This window comes from Prunus persica, chromosome G3, assembly GCF_000346465.2.
Source record: "Prunus persica cultivar Lovell chromosome G3, Prunus_persica_NCBIv2, whole genome shotgun sequence".
In the NCBI taxonomy this organism is placed as follows: domain Eukaryota; kingdom Viridiplantae; phylum Streptophyta; class Magnoliopsida; order Rosales; family Rosaceae; genus Prunus; species Prunus persica.
Genome location: NC_034011.1, coordinates 26,306,997 through 26,334,836, shown reverse-complemented (window position 1 = coordinate 26,334,836; position 27,840 = coordinate 26,306,997). Strand labels below are relative to the sequence as shown.

The window sequence follows — 27,840 nt, the reverse complement described above, 5'->3', positions numbered from 1 at the left end:
TATATATATATTTAAAAATACAGAATTTAGCTAGAATTACGTAACTAAAATATCAAAGTAAAATCAATATTTATATGAGTTTTTTTTTTTAAATTTATTTGCGCATGAGAGATAAAACATACATAAATATATATTGTCAAAGTGTCAATCATAGAGGAGATCGCCAGATTTAACTGGAAACACATCGTTTGTGACGAAACGTGTATGGCATCTCCGCCCCGACGAGTGTCTTCTCTCTTATATTCTCTCCTGCCCTCCTCTCTCGCTCCTAATCCTCTCTTCCACGCATTACCCATTTACCCTTTGCTTCTTTCTTCCGTATTCTCTCCATCTCCCTCTCGTTCTCTCTCTTCATCCATGGCTCCAGAACTTCAACAAGACGGAGAAACTCTGCCCCAAAATAACAACACTTACACTAGAGACCATGAAGCTCTACACAAAACCAAAGTCACCGTTGTGGGTAGTGGCAACTGGGGCAGTGTGGCTGCCAAACTCATTGCCTCTAACACCCTCAGGCTCTCTTCTTTCCATGGTATATCTTTTATGTATTATTTGTTTTCGACATTTCCATTTTCTTTTTTGCATGCAATGCAATGCAATGCAAGTCTGGATTTTTATTTATGCCACCAGTCAGAATTTTGGTTTATCCACTATTCTTGAATTCTACTTTTTGGATTTGGTTGCTGTTGAGAAACTGAATAGAGCCTGATTTTGGAACAGGGTCTGATTTCTTAAAGAATGTCAAGTTAATTGCATTTCCCTGTTTGATTCTGGGCTTTTGTGGTCTTGGCTGTTCAATGAATGAAAATTCTGATATTCCAATACATGTTCAGTTGATTTACTTCCATTTTCAATTCGAGTTTTGTTTTTTCTCCAATGAAATTCAGATGAAGTGAGAATGTGGGTATTTGAGGAAACGTTACCGAGTGGTGAGAAGCTCACAGATGCCATCAACAGAAACAATGTAAAAATCAATGACCTTTCATACATTCATTCATTCCTCTCCTCTTATATGTGATGAACTAATTCTTCCCATTTAATCTTCCTATCCATTTTCTTCAATAGGAAAATGTGAAATATCTGCCCGGCATAAAGCTGGGGAAAAATGTTGTTGCAGACCCAGACCTTGACAATGCAGGTACTCAATTTCGATGTTTCTAAACTTGTGTAATTTGTTGGGTACTTGGAGCAAATTTTTGTAATTCAAGTGGGGGAGTTTTGCAGTGAATGGTGCAAACATGTTGGTGTTTGTTACTCCACATCAATTTATGGAGGGTATATGCAAGAGACTTGTTGGGAAGATAAAAGGGGATGTGGAAGCTATTTCCCTCATCAAAGGAATGGAGGTCAAGATGGAGGGCCCGTGCATGATCTCTACACTCATCTCGGAGCAATTGGGCATTAATTGTTGTGTTCTAATGGGAGCAAACATAGCTAATGAGGTAATTTGGCCCGACTTTTCAATCTATTTTAGAGCTTTCTTGTGCCAGATCATCAAATCTAGTTTATCTGAAATTAGAGACTGTTTGTGTAGATTGCTTTGGAGAAATTTAGTGAAGCCACAGTTGGATACAGAGAAAACAGAGCGATTGCAGAGAAATGGGTTCATTTGTTTAGTACTCCCTACTTCATAGTCACACCTGTGAGTACATCAAATACATTGTTACAAATCAATGTCATAATAAAGTACTCTTACTATCATGAATCTTGGCATGGGCGGGAACTACTTTAACATCCACTCAATGTAGTAACCATTTGATAGCATGTAAGCACTGAAAGCTTTTGATGCATCATAAAATTGGATTTTGTGATTTATATCGACTAAATATTGAAGGTTTGCTCCGTTCACACTTTTTGGGTCGTATGAAATTTATAGGTCCAAGACGTGGAAGGAGTAGAACTGTGTGGGACCCTGAAAAATGTTGTGGCCATAGCAGCAGGTTTGTAGTACTAATGTATCTTTCCCTTCTCAAGTTTGAATGAGCAATTAATAGAGGGTTTAATTACTAATGGAACAGGTTTTGTGGATGGATTGGAGATGGGAAATAACACAAAGGTAAGTTCAAACATTTCTGTCTAGTTTGAACCCATGTCTCATCTGCCTTTTCTATTTCATTTTGACTGGTTATTTTGAATGACCAGGCTGCAATTATGAGAATTGGTCTAAGAGAGATGAAGGCATTTTCCAAGATGTTGTTTTCATCTGTCAAGGACAGCACCTTCTTTGAAAGTTGTGGTGTTGCTGATCTCATCACAACATGCTGTAAGGAAGCAGGAGGATTTCTTCCTTCTATTTATTTTATTTTTCTTTCTTAAGTTTCTGACCTCAGTGTGTATGGCAGTGGGTGGAAGAAACAGGAAAGTTGCTGAAGCTTTTGCAAGGAGTGGAGGGAAAAGGTAAAAGCTTTAAAGCTCCAGCAGATAAACCTTGTAAAAGTAAAAAGTATTTAACTATCACCCTTATGTTTGTTGTCTGCAGATCGTTTGATGAGCTCGAAGCAGAAATGCTGCAGGGTCAAAAATTACAGGTTTATATTAAACATTATAAACAGATAACTGAAATGTGTTATTACTCAGATTTGTACATTGATTACATATGCACAAGAAGTTGTGATGGTTTTCAAACATATCTTTGTTATTTCTAACTTGTTAATAGTATCTGGAAGAAACTTAAGAGGATTTGTATTTTGAGTCCACAAACATATCTATAGCTTGATCTTTTGCAGATGCAGCCTGAAGCTATCTGTTTATATAACTCTCATTATTTAACAGTTATTTTTCCTTTTCTGAAGGGTGTGTCAACAGCAAAAGAGGTTTATGAAGTTCTAAGCCACCGTGGGTGGCTAGAGTTTTTCCCACTGTTTGCAACAGTTCATGAGATCTGCATTGGCTCCCTTCCTCCCTCAGCCATAGTTGAGCACTCTGAGCGCAAACCTGAACTCTAGCTGGCTCTCTCTGATAAATGGCAGTTTATTCAATTAAGCTCGTTTGCACGAAAGCGAGGACTAGGTGAAACTTGGAATGTTGGTTCACACAGAAGTCAGCACTTTGCAACAATAGATGGTTGCAGGAACAAAATACATAACCTGCTCAGAAGCTATTTTCACTGACAGCAATGAAATTAGAATGTGTAATCAAATTGTACTCATGTTTCACGCAGAATGTGTAATCAACACCAAGTTGTAAACTGCTTTAGGGAATATACGAGTAATACAATAAAGAACTAGAATGAACCATTTCTGGTGTCACAATTTGAGAATGAGAGATTGAAATATTGATTGAAAGCTGATGGAGTTGAAAACGCAATGAGAGGACTTTGAGTTCCAGTCCAGCTGATTGGCGGGCCTGGACCGAGTTTACAACCTATGGTGCGTTTGGATGAGGGAAATAAACTTGGGATTTTGACAAAACTCAGTATTTCTAAATTGACATGAACCCATTCCGGTGTTTGGATAAAAAAACATAGAAATTTAGAAATTCTGCTTGGAAAAAAACATAGAATTTGGATATCATAAATCCCAAGTTTAAATTCTATCTAAAAGTCGTCATTTCTAAAATTCCAAGAGAGATTGAGTTTTAAAAAAAGATGATTTAACAAATAAAGGTTAAATTCCGTGTTTTAAATCAGTCATCTAAACAAGAAAATTTACAAATTCTATAACACTAATTTTCGTCATTTATGAAATCCTTTGTACTTTTAAATTTCCTCATCCAAACGCACGGTAAAGGATTAAACATTGGAAATTGCTCCAAATAGTCAATTGTCTTTTCCAAATCCAAACTAGTTTGCATCCTCCCTGAGTTTATCAGCCATCACGTTTGTAGAGCCTAGTGGAGATGTGATGTAAAATTGGCTAGCACCGTTTGTGATTAAAAAAAAAGACAGTCGGGCCTTTGTTATTGGTATTCCAAAAAATAACGGTGCTAAAAAAAAGAGAGTCGGACCTTTGTTATTGGTATTCCAATAAAGTTACCATGTACTCAGCACTCCAAAAAAGTTAGTAGAGAGCACAATGATAATTCCGATCGCTACTCAATGTCAATGGCATCAACTCCTGGCCTAAGGAGAATAGAAGATATCATCACAGTTTGGAGCGTAGTTTGTCATCTGCGACGTTTATGCCAATGCCTTTTTCAATTTGTAGTTTGTTCGTAGGTATAGTTTATGTCAATACATTACAATTGAGTAAGGTTTTCACTTTCCACTCTTTTCTAGTTCTGTTCCCTTCTGGTGAGAACCTAAGAGAATGGATTGCATTCACAAGAAAGAAGAAAACCATAATAAACCCAAACCCTTTTTCATTTCATGCAATAGTAGTTATACAACTGCCACAAATACAAATTACACAGCAAGAATACCATAAATTAGAAGAAAGAAAGACCCAAATAATTTTCCCACAACACCAAACCCAGGCTTTGAATTTTGCATATGGTTTTATAACAACGTTTACCCAGTTCGTATTCTATCCAACCGATCAACACTCTTCCGTGCTCTGTCCAGTTGGTGGTCAATACTTTTTCTGGACTTTTCATGGCAGTCCACGCTTCTCCGAGACCTTTCCATATGATCAAAAGATACTCTTAATTTTTCTAGTTTATCAGCACTAATGAATTGATTTTTCAGCTTTTCAGGCCTATCAGTGCTCTTCCTTGGTTTCTCTCTTCGATCTGTGCTCTTCCTTGAAACTTCATAAACATCAGTACTCTTCCGAGGCTGCTCAAATTGGTCTGTGCTTCTCCTAGAATTGTACCTTTGGGAAGGAGACTTCTCAACAGTTGATATGAACTTCTTGAGATGCCTGATATACTCAGGATACAGCTCTAAATCACAGTGGTTCCCTCCTTTAAGCCATAGTGGTTCATACTTCTCTTTACATAGTTCCCACAGTTGCTTCCCATGAGAGCAATCAACTACTTCGTCCGCAGTTCCCTACAAAAAGATATAATGACGAACAAATGTGAAGATTTATGAATTAAACAAGGACAATTGCCATCTCACCCTAGAAAACCCTTCAACGTGGCATTCCAGATGCGTGAGGATCAAAGAAATCCCTTATTCAACAGCAGCAATACTCTCTTTCGTAAAATTCCATTATTGAGCTAAGAAATTTGTAGCCTAGGAAATAAACTGTTAAGAACTGCAGGGTTTTTCTCCGATCCGATGCATCAACAAAAAACTGTTGACAATTTGTTATCCGGCATGCAAACAAATTACTCTCCCAATAATCAGTAAAATTTCATCTCATCATGTCAACCTATAGAGACCTAAAGCAAATCAGAAGAATAAATTATCCAGCTGGATTAAAATTGGCCATGTATTTGACCATCCAAAGAATAGATAATCTAAACCCTATATGGTATGGAACTTACAAAGCATGCAAAAGAAGCAAAACAAAAAAAAGTCATTCTTATGCCAGTCTTTCATGCCTCATACATCTATAAACCCCATATTGGCATACATTAATCATATAAGAAAATTACAAAGTAGAAAAATCTGGAGTAGCATACTTACATGAATGATGAGAACAGGACAATTGACCAGTGGAATTTTATCAATATTCTGCGCACAAATGACACCATAAAGCATACAATTAGATCAAGGTCATAAACTCGCCAACCAACCATAAGATGGGATAACCAAAATGAAAGGAGTTGTCTTACCTTATAAATGTCAAACCAGTATGTACGCTTTACAGGATACATGACCCTTAAACCAGATAGTATGGGACTATGCAGGACAACAGCTCTTAACTGAGGCAGCCGAGCAGCAAGATCCAATGTGGGGCCACTTCCAACAGATTGGCCATAGAGAATGATATCTTCCTGCTTAGTACCATAGCTTTCTTCAAGACACTTATATGCAGCTTCAATATCTGCATATGTATTCTGCTCACTTGCCTGGAACAGAGAAAATACGGCCTTACACGATGCATTGTGCTCAACAACTAGTTAATACAAAAAGATAACTGTTCAAATAACAGACCTTTCCAGATGATTGCCCATACCCTGAATAATCATACCTGCAAAACATTGCAGATATATATAAGGATCTTACCACCATTCTATTTTATTACTTAGACTTGTAATTGTAACAATGCGAATACTCTTAATTGTAATGACAAATAACAGATAAATGATAAATCATGTAATGGAGAATTTATTTCTAAAAATCAAGGATGGCATAACTTGTCAAAAACAAAATTTAGAAGAAAGCTGGAACTATGGATGTGGTGATTGCTGGTATTAGACACTGGCATGGAAAGGCATCATGCAGCGTGAAGACTACACAATCAATTATGCACTTCAGGGACAAAGCCACACCAAACAGCAATCCTCACAGCATGAAAGGTGCTAGCAGTTACACTACCATCTCAAACTGGACTGTTCACTCTAAGCACGCAAAGGGGCTGGATAATTCAATCAATACATCACAGAAATGGTAGATCAGTGGACCGAACCACAGCATCATAACTAATTTCGATTTCATGAAATTAACCGGTATATCTAAGCATAAAAACCCCAGCTACATCGCACTTTATCCATAACTAAAAATCAAACCTTTATTTTAGAAGGATTCTACTAGAAGTCTCAAGAAAACTACTCCAAAATGCCTTTCAAGCTATTTTACCATAATTCCAGCTCACCACTTACAATACATCCACTGTATAGCAAATCAATACGAAGAAACATTCAAATTACCATAAAATACCAGCAAAGTACAGCTGAACACTGGACTAATAAAACCCAGCCCAGATGCCAAGAATAGTAAGCGAGTGACAAAAACGAACAAAAAGCTCCGAATTTAGAAAAACCCAGATGCCAACACTGACAAGTAAGTGAGAACAAAGAGCAAAAAGCTCGAAATCTGGAAGCCAATATTCCAAAAGTGGCAGAGAAAATAGGAGAAAGTATCAAAGAAAGAGGTAAACTTGGAAGAGAGAGAGAGTAGTAGAAGTAGCAAAACAGAGTACCCCATGAGATTGACGCGCAAGTGGATGCTCAATTCGATGAACAGCTCGTACATCTGGCCCAGATCGGCGGCGTTGCCATGAGAGTAAAGCAGAGTAGAAGTGGCCAAGGGGTGGCGAATGTAGATGGCCACTATCTCAGTGCCACGCCGAGTCGGCAATTTGAGAACCTCGACGTTTTCTCGGTGGGGGAATGGGCTGAGAAGCAAGAGACCAGTGTGGTCGTCTGTGATGAGCTTGTAGGATGGTGGGTTCGGTGGGAAAAAGGCGAACTTGGCCGCCATGGACGAGGTCACCCCACCCATCACTCTCTCTCTGAATTGCAGTCTGACTCTCTCTCTCTCTCTCTCTCTCTCTCTCTCTCTCTCTCTCTCTCTCTCTCACTGTAATGGGGAAAAAGAATATTAATTTTGATTGGATTTTTATGTGGGAATTAAGCTCAGATCGACATTCCTTGCTGCTTTTTCCTTTTCTCCAGAAGATTAGACTTTATTCTTTTACGGCAAAAGAAAAAGAGAGACTCAATCAGAGAGAAGGGAGGTTGTTCTTGTCACCGTGGCTATTATAAATATACTTCAAATGTATGTATATCATATATGTCTCCGTGTGCAGTTGAGAGAGAGATGGAGCATAAAGAACTAGAGAGAGAGAGAGAGAGAGAGAGAGAGAATGTGTCTAGTTAGCAGAAAAGAAGCAAAAAAAGAAAAAAAAAACAAGGAGAGAGAGGTTTCACTGTGTTTCACAGTTTACTTAGTTTGAGATAGCAAAACAGTAGTTTGAGATAGCAAAACAGTATTATCCTTATCTTTGTGATTTACATGTTTTTATCGGGATGATAGGGTGAAAGCCTCACAGTCAGAGTGAGTCACACAGAGGGGATGGACCATGGGACCTCCTCCTCCTTTGCATGCATCATTTGTAGGGTCGGGGGAAATTGACAGAAGAAGAAGTGCAGTTTGCAAAACCACTAACCACTAACCCCCCATGCACCCATGTGGATAAAGTTGCTTGTCGTTTCAATTTTTCACCATGAGCCGTTCCTGCCAATTCAACCAAAAAAAAAAAAAAAAAACGAATGATTAAAGTTGATGATAAAAGATAAACCAATGTGAAAACCAATTAACATGCCCAAAATCAGAACTAAAGCAAAGTCCACACATGAGGTTGGCGCAATAGTGCTTAGGATTCCAGGGAGAGGTAGCTTTCCCCAGCTAAGAGAGAATAAAAATACATAAAAAGAGAGCTTGATAATTTGGAAATATCAGAATGAAAGTCCAACTTTGCTCTGCCCGAATCACATTATGAGTTTGGGTGGGGATGGTGGATGATGCAAAATTTATGTCGACGAACAGTGCTCTAAAGAAGTTAGCTCTCATTCTTCATTCCGTCAAGGTTCTCTATAAAAATAAAAATAAAAAGTTAGCTCTCAGTTAATCAGGCTCTCTTAATAACATGCAAGATTCTTTAATGATAACCATATATGAAATGGACCCTTTGATGTAGCTAACTAACTCTGGTGTCCTGAATTTGGGTTTTAATTAAGTTTATGTTAGTTTTCTTGGTGATAGACTTGAGAAACTAGAAGAGAAATGAAGGAAAGAATTGAAAAATACAGTTGAGTAGAATAGTGTTTTTACTTTTTTCCTTTCTTCCTTTTTAGGTGATACAGCAAACCCAAAAAGATTTCAAAAATTGTGAAAGGGTCTCTTCAGCTATGCAAAGCAACAAGGCATGCAAATTACAATACACCCCCATCCCCCTCACAGGTCACACTCACACCCACACCCACACCAGATATAAATCATATTGAGTTGAAGTGACCAATACACAAGTCATATGATTGTTTGATTTTTTCATGCCCTGCCTGCCACAGATCCCAGTACTGGTATTTCAATTTGCCCATCTTCATGTAAACAGAAATTTGTAAAATTGCTCTCCAATATGGTGTAAGTTCATATCCAAAACCCTTTTGTCCCACCCAGAATGCCCAAACAAATATTCAACTTTCTCTCTCACCATTCCACAGATCCCAGTACTGGTATTTACCCATCTCCATAAACACAAGTGTAAATAAAAATGCGGCAAGATGATGTATGGGTTTTGTTGTGATTTCTTTATTTATTACAAAGTTGCAGAAAACAAAAAGGTTGCTCCTTTTAAGGTCGCATATAAAAAAAATGAAAATGCCAGCACTTCATAGCTAGCTAGGTAGCTAGGGATCCTCCTAAGCTCCTCCTGATGAAAAGAAAGTTTGCACATCACGTGCCGAATGGGTCAGTTGGTCAAAAATTAATAACGTTGTTTTCCTTGGTTTAACAACCAGCCAGGCAGCCACACCTTTAAGGCCAAATTTCAGGGCTCAGCCAGCTTCGGGTCAACAAGACAAACACTAAAAATTGTAGGTGGAAAATGACTTAAGAACGACCAATATAACTACAATGAAATCAAATAGACGATCGACACAGAAGAGAATGAAGCCAAAGGCAGAATAAAGCTGTATGTTTATGTCGTCTTGGGATCCATAATGATAATATCATCAAATCAAGCAGAGGAAAATGAAAACCTAGTGGTAGGGCTCACTGCCCTTTAAATATCTTTCTCCCTGTTATGGTGATGGGGTTGATGAGACATGTCTCTTTTAAGCAGCCGAGATTCCGTTAATGGCCTCTGAACATAATACCATATTTCTCCTCCTTGTTTTATAAAACAATGAAAGAACGAGTAATTATAGAGTAGTACAATAGTACAATGTATAAAGGGATCAAAACTTGAAAACCTGGCTCAATCAGCATCCTTAATATGAACTCTGTTTTTGAATAGTGTCATTTTTATGCACTATACGTACATAGAAAAACAAGGACCATACTCCAAACAAGGCAGAAAGACTCAAATTTTTAAATCTGAATGCCAATTTCAGATGATATATGGTAGGATGGCCCAATAATTCTGGGGTTTAGTATGAGAGCATCCACAGTGGGAGGGTGTAAAGCCACTTTTACATTCCTTTTATACCGTCAAAGGTTGTAAATGTGATTTTTGCTCTAATAGGGAAGATGTATAATTGATTTCTTTCACCTTTTTTGCTATAGGTCCCACTTTTGACTATTTTTTCTCACATTTTCTCATGTAGATCCCACCTGCAAGAAATATAAAAAAAAGATGTATATATGCATTTAAATTTGCATATCATGGCGGTGATGCAAATTTGCACTCGTTTACACCTCTTCATTATGGGTGATTCCAATCACAAAAAATGTATATTTAACATACATTTCATTATACGCCCTATTACTGTAAATGCTCTGAGCGAGTCAATAATATAAGGGGATTGTCCCCTTTCTTCAGAACAGTGGGCACCACAGCAGTTGAACACATTCCCACATTGGCACATTACTTGAAATCTTGAATGATACATTTTGGTTTGGTTTGGATCGTCTTCAACTACACTACACATATTAATGAATGAAAAGGAATTAACTTTGTGTACAGGTTTGGATCCCACGTTTCTGGGTCATGTGTTTGAAGCCCAATTGGGCCTAAAATCCGAGCCAATGGGACCCAATTGATTGTCGGTTTGATTTGGATTTAGGTTGAGCCCTTTTCATCATTTCGCATGGTTTGGTTTGGGCTTTTGCAAAAAACTGTTGATTGAATTTAAGCCCATAGCTAACGGCTGCGATTGAGACGAAATAGTAATACTGAGTACACGCAGAGCTTGGCTATTTCAGATACGTCTGTTCATGGAGATACAGAGAGAGCTCTCCTCTAAGAATCTCTTTCAATTGGTTCACACACAAAGCAGAAGATGGACAACTGAACCTCAGATCATTTGTAAAACCAAGGAAATGAGACAGAAAAGTTAAGATACAAGTTCTGTTATTGTACAGGAACATTTTTCTTCATTTATATTGCTGTACTGTCTAAACATGGTGTTTGACACTAGAATTGGTAAGCTAAGCTGCATCTATTCAAGACAAACACGAATAGGAATTCGACCAAATTCGAGTTTTCCAACAGAGTCAATGATTTCTAAAACCATGCTAAACTATAAGGCAGGCAACATCTAGGCACTAATCTTTCATTCTTGATCTTGCACAAGAATTAAGGTACCACCATCAATCGTCAAAAGAAACAAAAAGGTAAAAACTTGCATCAACAGTTCACCATTTGAACTCAAACTCACGGTCTCTTGCAAGTTGCAAGCATCCTTTGATATCAGTTGTAGACATGAGCAATCTGGAATTGCAAAAGCATAGGCCTTTTGCTCATAAACATTTAGCTCTCATCCATAACCATAGTAATGAATTTCTACCCACATCCATTCTAAATTCCTAGGTTGGTAACATCAGAATGTGTCGGCATGCATACATGAATCTATTTAAATAAGCTAAGTCAATAAAAGCATCAAAACTCGAATTACATGCTTAGTATTCGACGAGCAACAAATACCAATACAATCCAAATCAGCTAAACAGCAACCAAACTTATGTAACAACAATGAGTAACCATGTTTAAGCTCTGAACAATATCTTTCATTATATCTGTCAAAAAACGCATTAAGTATAGGAAAAGCTTTTATCTTGCAAAATCCAATAGCACATTAAGCAAATTAGAAAGCCCGGCACAATGTCCCATCATCAAATCTCACCTAACAAAGAGACTAAGTCTGTCTCTGGAGACGCTTCCTCAGCTTCCTGTACTTGTGCTTGTTCATCTTCCTCTTCCTCTTCTTCTTCACGCTATCGGCCCAGACCTTCCGCGAGTCATCAAACTCCACTTCTACTGCCTCGGATGAGACCAACCCAGATGATGAAATCGGGTTCAAACAAATCCCAAATGGAAAGCTTGGGAAAATATGTGAGAAACCAGAGGAGCCAAAGTTCTGTGTTTTAGGTACAATCAGCAATGGACTTAGATTTAGGAATTGATGTGGGTCGGGATTGGTTTGGTCGATATGAGGTTGGTGAAGAATAAGATTTGACGCTGCAGGGTTGTGTAAAGCATCGATTATTCTTGTGGGTTGTGATCTTCTAAGGACCCTTTGGATCGTTGAAGCCATTGAAGCCTTCGTAGCTGTACAGGGCTGTGGTGAATTGACTTCCCCTATGAAGGTCGGACCAAAAGAAAAAATAAAGAAAAACGACTTCACCTGTGAAGAATGCTTGTTTGTCTACAGGGCTTGGCCTATTCTTATATGGGGTTTTGCCTCTAATGTAAGGACCCAAACTAGAGTTACGTTTGAGTTCGAATAGTGTGTTGATTGTAAATTTTGTTCTAATGTGAACTACTAAACTCTAAACTCTTTCTAAAATCAAAACATACATTTTCAATGTTTTCATGTTAGAAATTAGATATACTAGTTTTCTCCTCAAATTCTCTTAATTTTGATATTAGATCGCTCCGTTATTGTAATGACTCTTTGTAATTAGTTTGTATTAACGCTGGTGATTTTTTGATTGAATTATGAATACAATTCCATAATTTCTAAAATTAAAAAAAAGGTACACTAGTCTTAGTTCCTTATACCTGAATAGAGTGTATTATAAAAGATATATCATCATGCAACATTATAATATTCCTTCATAAGATACACTAGTATTAGTAACATGTTTCTGTTCATAATCAATTAGTTTTTCTTTTTAATTGAATTTGCCTAATTCCTTATATTTGATTTTTTATTATCGAATATTCCTTATATTTAATTTAAAAGAATGAAAAATAAATTTTCAAGCCAGCATATGTGATTGAAAAATATAATTTCTACTTAATTTTTTAAAATTTTGATCTAATTTATTTTAGTAAATTTAGGTTTTAACCACAAAAACTTTCACTTTTGTAAAAAGTTAAAACTTTTTTAAAAAGACTGAAAAGCCTCTCAACTTTCAAACAAAAGACATGCAAATGTAAAGGATTCCTTAAGAAATCCAAAAATAAATAAGGGCAATTTTGTCTATTTTGACTTCTTTTAAAAAATTTATCTTTCCTTCAGCCTTTTTCAAAATTTCCCACTTATTTTTGTGTTTATGTCGTGGCAACAAGGCCATTTATACTTGATTTATTTCAATTTTGATCCAATTTATTGACACGTTGTAACGTAGAAAGCAATCATTAGAGTTTTTATTTTTTTCGAAAGTAATCATTAAAGTTTAGAGGCAGAGTTTTTAGTTTCGGATGATTTTTTTACACGGCTTAAAGTTGGAAATCTAAAAGGCGGTCCGGTTCACGCTGGGCTTCCGTTCGACGACGTCGTTCGCTCTCAAAAATTCTCATCCAATTCTCTCTGGTTATCGGCTCTGCCAACGCGCCGATCATGTACGTAATCTCCCGCTCCCTCTCCCGCTCCCTCTCCATCTTTCTCTCTCTCCCGCTCTGTAACATTTTTTTGATTATGCTTTCTTAGCTTCAGGCTCTGTTTGGTTTGCCTGAAAGCCAAGAAACAAAACGACAGAAAAGATGGAAAATAAACTAAAAATTTGAACGTCGTCCTTTTGATTGGCTCAGTTTTGAAGGCGGTTTAAAATGTTGGAAATTTCATCTCCAATGACTATAGTTGTCTTAGTTTCTTTTGCTAAATTTTCCGAGAAACCAAACGGAGCGCTAGGGTTTATGGAGATAATGCTAAATCGAATCTCTGATTTTTAACCTCTCTTGCGCTCTGAACTACGTAATCACATACTTCGTGTAGATTTGGTTTATTGTTCATGTGTTAGTGTTATCAAGATTGCGTCCTAAATCACCGTACTTCTTATACATTGGGTTTAGGGTTTATGTGTTTGTATTTTATAAATGAGTGCATGCTAAATCGCCTCTCTTCTTCTAGATAGCGTTTAGGGTTTATGTGTTTGCATGCTAATTGCCTTCTTGAGGTGCCTGTAGGATTCCAGGGAAACAAAAAATTTCTTCAAATGTATCAACGTATCTTATTTCTAGTGAATTTGGGAAGCTTGGGATAGTTCGTGGAGTTGTTTTATGTCTCTTTCGTTAGATAGTCTCCTTCCAAGACCAAAACAAAGAGATTAAGTTTGTAATAACTAAGAACTTGCAATTTCATGTGTTAAACCAATGAAGAACATATTACACAAGTACATGTATCTATAGGTTGATAAAATAAGCCAACTCCTAATTCGTTAGTAGATTTCTTACATCTTCAGCAGTATAGTCTTATTGTCTCTTTCATTAAAAAATATTGATTTGACACATTTGGGTGTTGTTTGTGTTTTGTTATTATTACTTTATTCAAGATATGCTGATCAAGTTTTCCACACAGATATGAGGTGTTCGATTGAGAATCCTTATATCTGAAAGTCAATGCCCGGAAAGGTGCAAGGTGCCACATGTTGGTTACCTGGCAGATAAGAAAATTTGCTCAAGTAGAAGTGTTGTTTTGGCATAGCTGGTAAGGCATGATATTTGTCTTTTGAAATTTTAGTATGTTTTGTTTCAGATACTTTCTTCATTTGGCTATGAAAGGAAGAAGTTTCATTAGCTGCTCTTTGACTGACCAATGTTCTAATTATTTTCCATTTATAAAATTTAGTATCATATGTTGTATAAATGTTGTTTCTTCTGTGGTGCAGCTGCATTTTTGTTGTTATGTCAGAAGCTACGAAGGATCTTGTTGGTTCGAGTGAACATGATAAAATAGGACCAGACTTCTTTGGTTACTATACACGTTTAGTTACAGAGTTGTTATCACAAGAAGAAGATTTTCCACCTTTTGCTTCCCAATCCTCTGATCTATCTCAAAGAAGAAGTGGGGATGTTAGAGGGAAGGATGTTATTGAGCACAGTTATGGTACTTCTGGTTCTTTATTTGGTAACAGCATAGGAACTGGGCTTTCAGATTTCAAAAAGGAAAGATTGAAATCATTGCTCAGGCAGGGTGTGAATTTTCTTTCACCAGAAGTTGATGAGGTATGTAGGGATGATGCCTACTCCCCCTTTTGTTTTTAAATGGGTGCTTCAAACAAAGTCAAGAATGGTTATATACATTCATGATTTTGAATTATACAAAATGAATCTGGTTGTACTTTGATACTTTTTAAACAATCAATAAATATGTCATGATATTGAGTCGTCCTTTAGTTGTATGATGTTCTGGTACTTTACTGTAATGTAATTGAAAATGTTGCTTTCACATTAGCGGTACTAAGTGTTGTGTGCATTTAACAAGAGATAGAAGATTCTTTTTCTTTAGAACACAACTACTAGTTGCATTCACATTTCGTATGGATGATGTGATACTTGATAAATATTCAACAATTGTTGATTTGATACCATATGGGTTCACATTTGAGGACTGTGTTTAACAACGCCTGTGAGATAAAAATGCTTATTTAGAATCTGTACTTGTAATAACCATATGTGTAAATGCAGATGCTAGAACCTGTTGTTGCTATCAGCCGGTTAAAATCTCAGCTAAAGAGCAGAAACTGTCTATCGTCTTCTAAAGGTACATTACCTGACATTGATGCAAGGAGTGCTCACTCTAAGAGACCAAAGAGATCTTCTTCTTTCTCTTCAACCAGTCTCCCTGCACTTTCCACTCCTACCAATCTCGAGTCTAGCAAAGAGGTTATATTTCATTTTGTTGCCTTGTCATTCTTATCAAGTTTCAGGTTTTCCGCGTTGTTGTTGATCTAACCCTTTTCTATTTTAGTGGATTGAAAATGTGTAGTTAAAAGAGAAATTTTTGTGAATATGCTTGATAAGGGTGGCCATTTTCCTTTAATTTGTCAGATTTGCATATATTTTTTATGCTCAGAATTGTCTAACATTTAGACTTCTTAGGAGATGTGATACCTCCCACAAATATATATTTTTTTTTCTAAAGCTTTATGTTTTTGTTGCGTTTACTCTGAAGTAAGATCTTTTATGTTTTAGTTAATGCAGAAGATTTTTTCTTCTCTCTTTTCTTATAACATTTTTCAATAGGACAAAGCAGTTGTAATACCAATTGCCTTTTCTTTTGTGTTGCATAACCCAAGCTTTGCAGTCACTGGGTTTTGTAATGGTTCATATTGTGTAGAAATTTATGGTTGAACTTTTCTAATGTTGTTTAGAACTGTGCTCATGGCCTCACAACAGAAACAGCTAGGTTGATAGCTGTTCCGGAGGAGCCAAAGGTGACTAACATTCTCCTTACTCCCCTTCTATTTGTGGGGTTGTGTCACATCCAAAAGGTTGCACTTGCCCACCCTTCCAAACACGCCCTGATTTTTTTGTTTCTGGGTCTTTATTTTTTTTCTTACTCTGTAATACTTGCAAACTTGTTTAACTGAAGAAAGGAGGAGAAAGTAGGATGTTTAGGCAAGGGTTTTGTGTGTGTGTGTGGGTGGGTGTGTTGTGTAGCAATTTATGCATGATGTTGGAAACTTACTTATGGGTGGGTTTATCATAATTCCACTCTTCAGGTTGACGATGATTTGCAGTTCCTTATAGAGAAGGATAGCTTGCAGGTTGAGGAGACAGTGAAGAAATATTCTGATGAATTTTCTGCAACAGTAATTCTCTGAAATTTTTTCTTTGCCAGTACTGCAAAAGCCTGATCAAACTCCCTTTTCTCAAATATATGGTTATATCATAACTCTCATCAGGAATATGAAGTTTATCTTTCCAATGTTTGATACATTACGATGATTTATATCTGAACTGAATTTATGTCTGTTTTTCAGCTAGGGCACATGGAACAGCAGCTTGAAAAACTTCTTGATACTGTGATGGCTTCGTGCAGGTAGTTGTTAATAATTTGCTCTCTATAGTTGATATTTCTCAGCCACAATAGCATTCAATTCTACATATCCATTGGAAACATTGGGCCTCATAGGATCTAATGTTTCTTGATAAATTGTTAAAACTGTGAAAATTCAGCTTTGAATTTCTGATGTAGATCTCAACAAAGCACTATTGACCTGCTTAGGTCATACATTGCTCCCTCTCTCTCTCTCTCTCTCTCTCTCTCTCTCTCTCTCTCTGGTAACTGTGAACTTTTCAGGCCTATGACCCTTCCTGAGAAACACAAGCTTGGAAAATTGATTCAGAAGTTACCACCAAAAAATCTTGACTGTGTTGCAGAAATGCTCCAACATAGGAACGCAGCTTGTATAAATTCCTCTGATGAAATTCATGTGGATCTTGAAAAACAGGTAAGAAGATGCAAAATTACCTGGTTTGTGAACTAATTAGAATTTCAACTCGTTTCTAAAGTTGTATCTTTTACTTGCAGAGTAATGTAACACTTTGGAGATTGTATTATTATGTTGAAGCTGTTGAGAAAGCTAGAAAGCTAGCCAAGTAGCTTAATCTGAAAAAAGCTCTAATACGCCTATATGAAACCAACGGAAGTTCGCTGTACCAAGGCTGAAATTTTCTTTTGCTACACGAAGATAGTAGTCATCAGTAGTACCCAAAAAGGAAAAAAGGGAGATAGCAGTCATCAGGCTTTCTTTCTCACTGCTTCAACAAGTAATTTCTGCCCCATCTGCACACTTTGAGTCTTTTGTAGAAATCTTCCATTAGACCACAGAATTTTGGTAAAAATACAGAAAATTGAGCATCTAATCTTGACCCGTAAATTTGATGATTTTGACCGTTATGGCCCAGAAGTGCAAAATTTTTGGAGCACCTCAAAAGTTCAGACGAATGCGAGATGAAGTTTTTGATATAATTTTTTTCATTTGTAATTGGCTTCATTGCGTTGGAATCGCACATTGTACATCTTTTACTGTATACTGAGTACAGAAAGTTACGAAATTCAAGGTTATGGAATTCTTTGTAAACTTCTATCACGATCCTCTTGAGTTAAGTATAAGAACAGCATAAGCCAGCTTGTCTCAAATGTCCCTTTTGTTGAGACTTTTTTTTAAGCCTAATTTCCCTTTTTCTAACCGGAAGCTGAAAAAAGTTCATTTGTGGACATTTGCAGACTTTCTTTGTTTTTTGGGTCAATACAGAGACTTTCATTTCTGTATTGTTTTCATACATTTGTCAATGAAAAATACTTCCCTCCTTATCATATAAGTAGGAACTCTTACATTCCTACCACTAGCAGTGTGACATGTGCATAAATTTTTCCTTTTGTGTTTTTGATGAATTATTTTTGCATGTGTGTCAAAAATGTAATAAGATGAGAAGGAGAATTGCATTCAATTGATACAATGTAACAAAGATGATACAGGACATACTGTTGTCAACATGCTAGAAGATACACAAGGTAGAATAATAACCTATCTGTAAAAACTTTAAATCCCTAAAAGAAAATATCTCGTCGAAGGCGGCAAATATAAGAAGATGGGGGCAAAAGTAGAAGAATGCTAGGACCCTCTCCAAAAGCTAAGCACCAATCTGCTCATATAAAATAGTGAATAATTATCTTCTTAAATGGAAAATGAGCCACGCCTTGGTCGCTCTTCAGCAACATTTACTCGGATTGATCTGCCATCCAAACTCTGCACAGCCAATGTAGAACAAAATGAGGGTCTTTGTTAATTAATAGAAAGGCACTGAGATAACAATACACAATTAGTTGTAAGGTGACTTCATTTGAGTCTAAAACAAGAAAACGAATGACTAAATCAAACATGAGAACTTCATGGCTCTTCCTTTTTATGAATTGTGGGATTGAGTCCAAGTCAATTGGCAGAGATCCATGACTCGATTGACTCAAACGTGTTCAGATGTTGCATACAAGCGGACAGGCCAAAGAAATAGATAAGACTCCACAAATGATACATACTAGACCCATATTCGGAAATAAAGTTAATCTGTTGCCGAATTATGAATCCCAAATGGTATGAGTAACATCCGAAAATCTAATGGATTGAGTGATATCCTAGAAACTAAAGTAATTATCAGTTTCTTGGCATACTCTAAATTGGCAGAAAGATAATATTTCAACACTCATGAAACAAAGGCAAGTCTATACCTGTCCATCAAGAGCAGCAATGGCATCATCCACTTCTGTCTCACTAGAAAACGTAACAAAACCAAACCCGCGTGAGCGCCCTGTTTCCCGGTCATATACTACCCTGGCACTGACCACCTTTCCATGTTCACTGAAAACCTGCTCCAAACGAGAATCATCAACTTGCCATGGCAGGTTACCAACATAGATTCTGAAAGAAGGTTCATTCACTCGAGGAGGTCTTTCAGGACGTGACCCCCTAGGAGCAGCCTTGTTTACAGTCAAAAGTCTTCCACCTATATCCTGTGTAAGAACAAACGTAACTTTAAAACACTCCTCAATTTATATGAGAGTTTGAAATTTAACTAGTTTTCTCATTGCATTTGGGAGGAAAGATTTATTAAAAGATGCCGGAATTAAGAAATTAAATCAACGTAATGCCACTTTGTAATTGGACCCAAATGTATCAAGAGGCACGCTTTTTGCTACATTTATACTTCTTTTAAGTTCAGAATGTTGACAACGAATTAGTTTATTCTCTTTTTAATTGTACTGGAAAAGAAAAAAGAACGAGAATTAACAAAGGAATATGCAACTTACATAACGGTGGAACAACTGTACAGCCTTCTCAGCTTCTTCAACAGTACTCATAGTCACAAACCCAAACCCTCTACTCTGATCTGTTTCCCTATTGTAGATCACCTAGTAATTGCAAAGAGAAAACACAATACCATGTGACAATAATTCCAACGCTGCAATTTTAACTGCGAAGCATACACAGAGCATCAAAGACACTAAATTTACCTCAGCAATCTCAACAACCCCAGCCTCGTTGAAGATATGAGCAAGTTTCTCACTATCAACATCGTAAGGCAAATTACCCACATAGAGCTTGGCCTCTTCGGGTGGTTCGGGATAGTATTCTTCTTCACCAACCGCTAAAACTCCGTCTCCAGAACTCTCTTCCCCATCAGATAAAGCACTTGCCTCTACCCCGTCCTCTGTTTCCTCGACCCCTTCACTCTCAAAACCCGAACCCTCTTCTTTTACTTCTTCTTCTTGAGCCCAGTCCGAGGTCTGAGCCACATGCAGAGGTAAAGACTTGTGCTTGAGAGAGACCCATGAAGGGAGAGAAGGCGTAAATGAGCATGAGACGGCTGAGAGCTTGGTGGGTTTTGAAGGAAGTGAAAGAATTGGGTATTGGTTTTTGGGGGCGAAGAGGGCTGGCACAGAGGGTAGGCAACTTTCGGCTATTGATATTGGCTTCAAAAAAGCGGCGGTTGCAGAAGACATGGTTGGAGGAAGGTAGAGAGAGGAGGGGAAGAGAGAGATATAGAGAGGTGGAGAGAGGATAAGGAATGAGAGAAGGGTTTGTTCTGGTTACATTAGCTCAGGATGGTCCAAAGGTTTGAAGATGGAGATATTTTTTATTTTTATGAGGAAAACAAAGCTGCAAACGAAACGTTTCGGTAGGTAAATATCAGAAACGTACCCAAAGTAGGCCAAAAGGCCCAAAACTTACAAGTAGAGAAGCTGGATACACAGTCATAGCAAACATTGTGACCCAAAGTTGCCTTTCCAAAATTTACCATCCATACAAACTTGGACCCAACTCTTTTTTTAAATTTTATTTTATACAAGCGAATGAAAGGAAATGACTGTCTTGACCAATTGTCCTAACCCGTACGTTCCAACTCAAAACTTTTTTTTTTAACCCATTTTTCCGTAACCTCCCCCGGCTAGTTGCCACAATGAAAGAAATTGTGACGTGGCTGGCCGGCTGATCTAGTCCATTTCTTACTAAAATCCAGCTTGCAGTTTCATGTATGCCATAATCACCAATTACCAATTTTTAATTGGACTGCAAAATGAGTTTGTAGAAGTATAATTTCAGCTCAAAAATACGTTCAACTTGGCAACCTACTCTGCTCCATTTTCAAATCTTACTTTTCTACTTGATGAAGGATTTGAGAGCACTCTGCCAGTGGTGGTGTTCATTTTTGTATTTCTAACATCATAGCCTGACAGACAGGGAATAGAAACCATCACAATTACAAGAATTGAAAGGACAAACAGAGTCCAACGTCTGCATACTGCATGCTTCATTTGGGAACAGAGTAAGAGTTTGAAGTTGTGGTAAGCTATTGTTCATTCATATACAGGCTTGAAGTTCTTGTAAGCTATCACTGCATAAAAGGGATCCGACCCGGATAGCAATCCCAGCAAACCCATGACCCAACTGAATGGTGATTTATTTTGTGGAGCACCACCACCACCACCATTTGGGTCTGGTAATTTCTTAATTATTTCAGCTTGCGTGAACCCTTCCACAGATTGAAAGTATTGCACAACCAATTGTGTTCTGCTGTATGCACTCCCATCTCTCCATGCGCCTATGGCTTTCTCATAGAACAATCGATTGCTAAAGCTCACAATAAACACCCCTCCTGGCCTTAGAACCCTAAACACCTCTGCAAACACCTGCATCACAATGTCCACTCAATTGGGTACTTTATTTTCAAATTAAATAAAGGTTTTGATTAATGTAACAAAGGTAAGGGCTTGTTTGAGGCTCCTTTTTTGGGTTATTTCTGCTCATAAGCGCTTATAACAAAAGAATTTTCATAAGAAATCCCAAGTGTTTCTTGAAGAAGTACTAACATGTACTACTCTAAAAAGTGCTTTAATGGCCTAAAGGCACCCAAACACTGTCAGACGAACCTTCGTTTGTTCGAAAGCGTTTTTAGCCCTTGTAGAAACACACTTAAACATGCCCTAAATTAACAGTACCATCTAACCTTCTCAGGCTGTTGAAGATACTGCACACTGACTGTGCACAAAACTGCATCAAAACTGGAGCTCTCCAACTCCAGCTTCTGATCCTGGTTCAGATCCTTGACAAAGAAATAGTCCAGCCTTGGGTTCTTGGCAAGTTCTTGTGCATTGAGCCCATGCCCAACCACTTTTTTGTACTCAACCTCTTCTGGTAAATGGCTGACCCATGAACTCATAAGATCAAGAATCTCTGAGTTAGGCCTCAACTTTTGTCTGTAGAGATTGGTTAATGTGGAAATGAAGCCATCATCAACATGGGTCACAAGGCGTGGATAAGCGTAGAAATCTCTGTCCGGGTAAGTGTTGAGTTTTGTTCTGCCCTCTTGGGGAAGAACAAGACGTTTGATTTTTCCTGCTGAGGACAGAGATTGCTTGGTTTCATTGTTTTCACTTGAAGTGCATAAAATTCTTGATGATGGGAGCGGCAGAGCTTTGGTCTTGAACTGAGGAGAGAGTGAGGTCTGTGGGTTGCTTGTAAATTTGTGAGAAATGGATGCCATGGCTTGAGATTTGGATGAATTGTTTGTGGCCATTGCTTTGAATTTATGAAGATTTTAACATATGGGACTTGCTATGTGCCAAAACCAGACATTCATGTGGGCATATGTGGTGGTAATTCCCAATTTGGGCCATGAATCTTTGTTGATGAGCCAACTTGTTCATCCCTTGATCTGTCTTCTATTGGGTCGTGTATTCTTCTTCCTATGGACCAAGTATTCGTGAGAAAGCCCAATTTTTTATTTTATTTGTTTCATTATCTGTTAATACTTTTCTTTCAATTTTTTTTCCTCGTGATAATGGAGTGGATAAGCCCTACCTACCAATATCTCTTCTTTCTTTTTTTTTAATAAAAAAAATAATGATTTTGTTCATATTTAGCAGGCCCCAAATAAAAAGACAAGAATAATAATGAGTTGTCTGCTCAAATCCTCAAACGTGCAATGAGGTTTGTTTATATAATTACTACATCAAGAAAGTTCATCTTTCCGAAAGGGTGCCCTGAAAGATTAGACACAATACAAATAAATATGTAAATTTCATTCGGAGACTATTGTTTTTATACAAGTAATATTAAGGAAGGAGGAAATCGAACCTAGAACATCGGATGCATGAACAAATGCTTTTAACTATATGAGCTACAAGCTACTTGCCATTCGAAAACATCTTGAATTCATTTCCCCCTTTCCTAATCAGTGTAACTAAGACAACAACAGTAAAGTAATTAGCCATGATTGCAATGCTAACTGATATCCAGCTATTAATTAGGGTTTCTAGATGCCATTGCCAACCATCCAATTGATTAGGGGGTCCCAAATCCATTGCACGTGCACCATGCACACTGTAAAGGCCAGACAAACTGCATTGCTCTTTGCCTCCCTCTAGTTCTTTTGTGTTGCTTCTTATGAGGGTCCGTACCGCTTTTTCTTCTCCTAAAACCCACCTAAAGCCGAAAAATAAGTATCATTTTTTAGGTCTTGGTAAAATGGGTATGATTACAAAAGGCAAATGGTCACAAATTTGGTCGGCTTTCGACTCCAAACATCCATATCAAACCCAACTTATTCAAAAATTTCAAGCTTTTGTTGTCTACATATACTAGTGTGTCTCTCATTGTTTTTCCTTTAGGGAACCTCTACCCATTTTTTTATACTCTTCAAGTCTTTCATTATGGTTGGTTCCACAAGCTAGTGTTTGTTTGTAGCAAGCTCAAGTAAGTAAAAGATACATGGAAATTCTTCAAAGACAAGAGGGTCACATGAAAGAGTTTTGGAGTTTGTTTTGTAGGGAGGGCATGATTATTTAGGTTGAGGAATGTGTTTGACATTTGAAAAGCAGTTATATATTATAATTGTCTATCTTGTTAATTCACATTTTAGAAGACACTGTCATGATTAGTAAGCAAGCAACCACCACCACCACCACCACCACCACCACACCTCTCTTTTTTTTCCGGAGACTCTTTGGTTCGGTTCATAATCGATTAGGAAGAAAGGGGCAAACCAAATCAACAAAACCGATTTCTTGCCTTCCATGAGCATTAAATTTATAGAAATCTAGCACTTAGTGCTGTTGATATGTTACCAATTCATAACGGTTAATTGATCGTTTGGAAAAGAAAAAACTACTCCAATGTCCAATCTAGTAAAGGGAAGCTTCTAATGCAAAGAAATTTTTTTAAAAAAGGGGGGATGCGCGGGCTTAATTAGAATCGGAAAGACAGATACTATCGGATTTGGTCATTAAATAATTTCTATATAAAATGTAAGACAGAGAATCTGACTGGAATGAAAAGTCCTATATATATATGTAAGGTGTAAGGGGTTAGAGTCACAAGTCAAATACTTTTGTTTAGAAAAAGAGAACAAATCAAACATCATGGTTGGTTTAGCACCTATTTTATTTGCTCTCCTGCTAGGAGGGCTACCCATATTGTTGGCTTGTGTTCTTGTGCAAAAGTTCTCTGCAACACATGATCATCAAAATCCTGCTAAAAACTTGCCTCCTGGAAGCATGGGTTGGCCTTGGCTTGGAGAGACCCTTGACTTCCTTAAGCCTCATTATACTTACTCTGTGGGAACCTTCTTGCAACAGCATTGCTCTAGGTGATCATTGTTCTTCACTAATTTACAAAATTTACTGGTAATTAATTAAATTAATTTCATTCATAGTTTTTTGATATGGTTTACTTGTGGTTATTTATGCAGATATGGGAAGGTTTTTAAATCGCATCTATTTGGTTCACCAACCATAGTTTCATGTGACCTTGAGCTCAACATGTTTATTCTTCAGAATGAAGAGAAGCTATTCCAAGCCAGCTACCCCAAGGCCATCCATGGCATTCTTGGAAAGCATTCGTTACTCACCATATCCGGAGAGCTTCATAGAAAGCTTAGAAGCATTGCTGTCAGCTTCATTGCCAACTCTAAGTCGGCCCCCGATTTCCTTCACTGGGTTCAGAAGCTGTCAATCTCAATGATGGATTCATGGAATGGCTGCAAACAAGTATCCTTCTACAAACAAGCTAAAGCTGTATGTACAACTCAGCCTTAATCTTCTTCTTAACCTGCTTCAATTATATTAGAAGTTTGATAAATGCCTGACTCTGCCTGCCTGCATTTTGTGATTCAATTCAAATACACAGTTTACACTGAGTCTTATGGTGAAGCACCTTCTAAGTGTTAAACCAGAGGAGCCAGTAGCCTCGAGGATATTGCAAGACTTCGAAACCTACATGACAGGCTTTGTTTCTCTACCAGTAAATATCCCTGGGACCTCTTATGCCAAGGCTGTGAAGGTAATTAAAGCACCTACCTACGACATAGTATGCATATATAGGGTAATCATATTCGTTTAACGCGGTCAACCGTTTAAATTCACAATCTGACAACATAAGCAAGCATTGCATGCCTCTCCTCCTCCATATAAACATTATAATTACCTTTTTTCTTCAGGCTAGAGTAAGGCTGTCTTCCACTGTCAAAGAGATTATGGAAGAAAGAAGAAAAGGGAATGTTAATAGAAACACAGAGGACTTCTTGGATGTGATATTATCAAAACAGAGCCTAAACGATGAAGAAATAGTGAGCATTGTGTTGGACATAATGTTAGGAGGCTACGAGACAACCGCTACTCTTATGTCCTTGATTGTCTACTTTCTTGCCCATGCGCCTATTGCTTTCCGCAAGTTAAAGGTAAACCAAACCCCTGTCCCCCTGAGCTTTCTCTCTCTCTCTCTCTCTCTCTCTCTCTCTCTCTCTCTCTCTCTCTCTACATGCATAAGTCAGCGTATATGGCTGATATATACACACGTATCTTGTCCAAAATCTCTGCAGGAAGAACACCAGAGCATAAGGCAAAACAAAAAAGATGGGGAATTTTTGAACTGGGAAGATTACAAGAAAATGGATTTTTCCCACTATGTAATAATTTTCTTTCAAAGTTAGATGTTCTGTTCTGCTAGTTAATTATACTGTGTGTATATATATATTATATGGAAAATTGAAGGACTGAAAAAATCTGCAGGTTATATATGAAGCTATGAGATGTGGGAATGTAGTCAAATTTGTGCACAGAAAAGCTCTTGTCGACGTGAAATTTAAAGGTTAATTATTTTGTCTTTCTATTGCTTAATTAATTAAATGACATAATGATCAAGATGTTTATTAACTATTGGATTATTGTTGGTGCAGAGTTTGTCATACCATCAGGATGGAAGGTTCTTCCAATCTTTTCTGGGGCGCATTTGGATCAAGCTCTTCACGAAAATCCCACGCAGTTTGATCCTTGCAGATGGGCAGTATGTAGCTTCTGATTTTAATTTTTTGAATATCAATGGTGACAAATGTTTGAGATTTATTTATTTAATTATTTGTTTATATATGCAGGAAGATTTCAAAGAAATGAGCAAAAAAGTGACAGTGTTTGGTGGTGGAGTGAGGCTCTGTCCGGGAGCAGAACTGGCTAAAGTAGTGATTGCATTCTTCCTTCATCATCTTGTCCTCAGTTATAGGTAACTTTTAATTTAATTTACATGATCATGTTGTCTAATGTTTGATTATAATTATTAATTTCTGCTGCATGCACTTGCTGCACCAGATGGAAAACAAAACCAGATGAGTCTCCACTTGCTTACCCTTTCGTGCAATTCCGGAGAGGCTTGCAATTAGAGATTGAGCCAGCTGATGCAGCAGCTGCCTGAAACGACAAAGTAACTCCCACTTGCAAATGATCTTTCTCTTTAATGGATTCATCTGAATGTACAAGGAAAGAACAAAAAAGGTCAATGCAATAGTTGTAAAATAAATCCCACAAAACCAAAGGCAGGCAGGCAGGCACTAATAATAGCTTAAAGTCTAATACAAACAAGGTTGTGATTATGTGATTGATCTTTCTTTTTATGTAATTTCATTTCATATTATTCAATAAGAAATCTAGTTTTGCATATCTTCTCTACATTTTTTTTTAATACAATTGCTAGTTTCCTTATTTACCTTAAAGGGTAAAACCGACACAACCAAAAAAGTAATTAATGTCAAAAGACTTACATCTAAAACCAAAAACACGTGGACTAAACCCAATGGCGGAGCCACTCCTAAGCCTGGAGTGGTCCTGGCCCCTCAGTTTTTTTATCTCTCCTTTATTATATTATATATAATATATAGAATTTGTAATAAACTACTTATAATTTAAGTTAAAGTTCTCTCTAAAACAAATTAGATTAACTAAATTAGAAATATTTAGCTCTAAACATGTAATTATTGAATACTCAAGTATTTTATATACTTGTATTTTCTACTTTCAGCCCCCCTAACTTTACAATTCTAGCTCCGCCCCAGTAGCTAATCATTTTGGACCTAGATCTAGAAGCCCTTTAAACTATAAGGAGACGGGGGTTTCTCACACACACTATTAAAGTGTCATAGAAGTTTGAACTTGAGACAATTAGTCTGCAAGTCAAAGCAATTTTTCACTTAACCTTTACATTTTATTTCTTAATTCCCATCAATCGGTGAGCATTGCGTATTATATATGCTAGTCCACATGAATAGTTATTGTTCTGTTTTTTTTTTCTTTTTTTCCAAAACCTACCTCTAATTTATTCTTCTATTACTATAGATAGGGTAAAAAATGTTGTGTTGTTTAGTCACATGGATTATGTGGTTCACATTTTTACAAGTGAATAGTGAAGTGAGTTTAAAACCCCAAATTTGAGCTTACGTAAAATGGGGAAGAATCCCGTATTCATGTGGCGAGCCATTTTAGGCCTATAGGGGATATGTTTCTTTCGACAATCCCTATAATATTTTTATTATTATTATTTTTAAATAAGTGATATCCTTATAATTTTTAAATTAGTCATTTTTTTTTATTATAAACATAAGCGATATAGGAGAAAGAGGACTCAAACACTCCTTATGTATGGGTAAAATACTCTTAACCATTCGAAACACAAATCCTTTTTATTTTTATTTTTTATAATTAATCATAATCCAACAGTGCAAATGATTCTTAATTTTAGTAAGAGAAATGTCCCTTACTAAATAAAATTAAGATTAAAATTTTAAAACCTAAAAGTGCCATGGTACGTAGCTAATTAGAGATGGGAAAACGACATTGTATTTGTTAAGGTCGGTT

The 27,840-nt window shown here is 37.1% G+C and overlaps 6 protein-coding genes across 13 annotated transcripts; 3 read left to right on the top strand and 3 right to left on the bottom strand.

The window, feature by feature from the left end:
- LOC18782251 (glycerol-3-phosphate dehydrogenase [NAD(+)]) lies at positions 149-3,251 on the top strand. Its single transcript, XM_007215490.2, has 11 exons — positions 149-532; positions 888-964; positions 1,066-1,138; positions 1,225-1,442; positions 1,535-1,642; positions 1,877-1,940; positions 2,019-2,056; positions 2,143-2,263; positions 2,343-2,397; positions 2,480-2,528; positions 2,793-3,251. Exons 1-11 carry the CDS (start codon positions 205-207, stop codon positions 2,943-2,945), a joined length of 1,284 nt encoding a protein of 427 aa, XP_007215552.2. The 5' UTR covers positions 149-204; the 3' UTR covers positions 2,946-3,251.
- LOC18781781 (protein ABHD17B) lies at positions 4,280-8,109 on the bottom strand. The gene is made up of 5 exons (XM_007215503.2): positions 6,972-8,109; positions 5,984-6,020; positions 5,662-5,898; positions 5,513-5,560; positions 4,280-4,930 (listed from the first exon to the last, which is right to left on the bottom strand). Exons 1-5 carry the CDS (start codon positions 7,271-7,273, stop codon positions 4,448-4,450), a joined length of 1,107 nt encoding a protein of 368 aa, XP_007215565.1. The 5' UTR covers positions 7,274-8,109; the 3' UTR covers positions 4,280-4,447.
- Positions 13,104-17,805, top strand: LOC18782382. Of its 8 annotated transcripts, none has more exons than XM_020559156.1 (9): positions 13,104-13,280; positions 14,236-14,364; positions 14,546-14,882; positions 15,345-15,542; positions 16,031-16,150; positions 16,382-16,471; positions 16,643-16,701; positions 16,963-17,113; positions 17,194-17,805. In XM_020559156.1, the coding sequence occupies exons 2-9, from the start codon at positions 14,303-14,305 to the stop codon at positions 17,263-17,265; spliced, it is 1,089 nt and encodes a 362-aa protein (XP_020414745.1). In that variant the 5' UTR covers positions 13,104-13,280; positions 14,236-14,302; the 3' UTR covers positions 17,266-17,805. The 8 variants fall into 8 exon arrangements, 7 of the variants coding, with proteins under 7 accessions (XP_020414745.1, XP_020414746.1, XP_020414749.1 ...); XM_020559157.1 differs by having other exon boundaries at positions 14,210-14,364; XR_002270647.1 differs by lacking the exon at positions 13,104-13,280 and having other exon boundaries at positions 13,290-14,364; positions 17,043-17,113; positions 17,194-17,309.
- LOC18782431 (28 kDa ribonucleoprotein, chloroplastic) lies at positions 18,090-20,344 on the bottom strand. The gene is made up of 4 exons (XM_007215647.2): positions 19,675-20,344; positions 19,471-19,572; positions 18,892-19,173; positions 18,090-18,415 (listed from the first exon to the last, which is right to left on the bottom strand). The coding sequence occupies exons 1-4, from the start codon at positions 20,161-20,163 to the stop codon at positions 18,344-18,346; spliced, it is 945 nt and encodes a 314-aa protein (XP_007215709.1). The 5' UTR covers positions 20,164-20,344; the 3' UTR covers positions 18,090-18,343.
- Positions 20,797-22,676, bottom strand: LOC18782832. The gene is made up of 2 exons (XM_020559161.1): positions 21,669-22,676; positions 20,797-21,351 (listed from the first exon to the last, which is right to left on the bottom strand). The coding sequence occupies exons 1-2, from the start codon at positions 22,236-22,238 to the stop codon at positions 21,019-21,021; spliced, it is 903 nt and encodes a 300-aa protein (XP_020414750.1). The 5' UTR covers positions 22,239-22,676; the 3' UTR covers positions 20,797-21,018.
- On the top strand, positions 23,922-26,633 carry LOC18782463 (cytochrome P450 724B1). The gene is made up of 9 exons (XM_007216123.2): positions 23,922-24,308; positions 24,411-24,735; positions 24,848-25,000; positions 25,158-25,397; positions 25,539-25,625; positions 25,729-25,807; positions 25,896-26,002; positions 26,091-26,215; positions 26,302-26,633. Exons 1-9 carry the CDS (start codon positions 24,082-24,084, stop codon positions 26,402-26,404), a joined length of 1,446 nt encoding a protein of 481 aa, XP_007216185.2. The 5' UTR covers positions 23,922-24,081; the 3' UTR covers positions 26,405-26,633.

Bases quoted from the DNA above. Each gene is read 5' to 3' on its own strand.
- LOC18782251 (XM_007215490.2), top strand. From the start codon at position 205: ATGGCATCTCCGCCCCGACGAGTGTCTTCTCTCTTATATTCTCTCCTG. The intron at 1,941-2,018 runs GTTTGTAGTACT...CTAATGGAACAG, and splicing joins TGTTGTGGCCATAGCAGCAG to GTTTTGTGGATGGATTGGAG. The intron at 2,398-2,479 runs GTAAAAGCTTTA...TGTTGTCTGCAG, and splicing joins GCAAGGAGTGGAGGGAAAAG to ATCGTTTGATGAGCTCGAAG.
- LOC18782832 (XM_020559161.1), bottom strand. From the start codon at position 22,238: ATGGCCACAAACAATTCATCCAAATCTCAAGCCATGGCATCCATTTCT. The intron at 21,352-21,668 runs GTTAGATGGTAC...ATTGTGATGCAG, and splicing joins ATCTTCAACAGCCTGAGAAG to GTGTTTGCAGAGGTGTTTAG.
- LOC18781781 (XM_007215503.2), bottom strand. From the start codon at position 7,273: ATGGGTGGGGTGACCTCGTCCATGGCGGCCAAGTTCGCCTTTTTCCCA. The intron at 6,021-6,971 runs GTACTCTGTTTT...AATGTTTTGCAG, and splicing joins TTGCGCGTCAATCTCATGGG to GTATGATTATTCAGGGTATG. The intron at 4,931-5,512 runs GTAAGTATGCTA...ATCTTTTTGTAG, and splicing joins GTCCTGTTCTCATCATTCAT to GGAACTGCGGACGAAGTAGT.
- LOC18782431 (XM_007215647.2), bottom strand. From the start codon at position 20,163: ATGTCTTCTGCAACCGCCGCTTTTTTGAAGCCAATATCAATAGCCGAA. The intron at 19,174-19,470 runs GTAAGTTGCATA...GTTCTTACACAG, and splicing joins TACAGTTGTTCCACCGTTAT to GATATAGGTGGAAGACTTTT. The intron at 18,416-18,891 runs GTATAGACTTGC...TTGGCTGTGCAG, and splicing joins TTGCTGCTCTTGATGGACAG to AGTTTGGATGGCAGATCAAT.
- LOC18782382 (XM_020559156.1), top strand. From the start codon at position 14,303: ATGTTGGTTACCTGGCAGATAAGAAAATTTGCTCAAGTAGAAGTGTTG. The intron at 14,883-15,344 runs GTATGTAGGGAT...GTGTAAATGCAG, and splicing joins TTTCACCAGAAGTTGATGAG to ATGCTAGAACCTGTTGTTGC. The intron at 16,702-16,962 runs GTAGTTGTTAAT...TGAACTTTTCAG, and splicing joins ACTGTGATGGCTTCGTGCAG to GCCTATGACCCTTCCTGAGA.
- LOC18782463 (XM_007216123.2), top strand. From the start codon at position 24,082: ATGGTTGGTTTAGCACCTATTTTATTTGCTCTCCTGCTAGGAGGGCTA. The intron at 25,398-25,538 runs GTAAACCAAACC...AAATCTCTGCAG, and splicing joins TTGCTTTCCGCAAGTTAAAG to GAAGAACACCAGAGCATAAG. The intron at 26,003-26,090 runs GTATGTAGCTTC...TTATATATGCAG, and splicing joins TTGATCCTTGCAGATGGGCA to GAAGATTTCAAAGAAATGAG.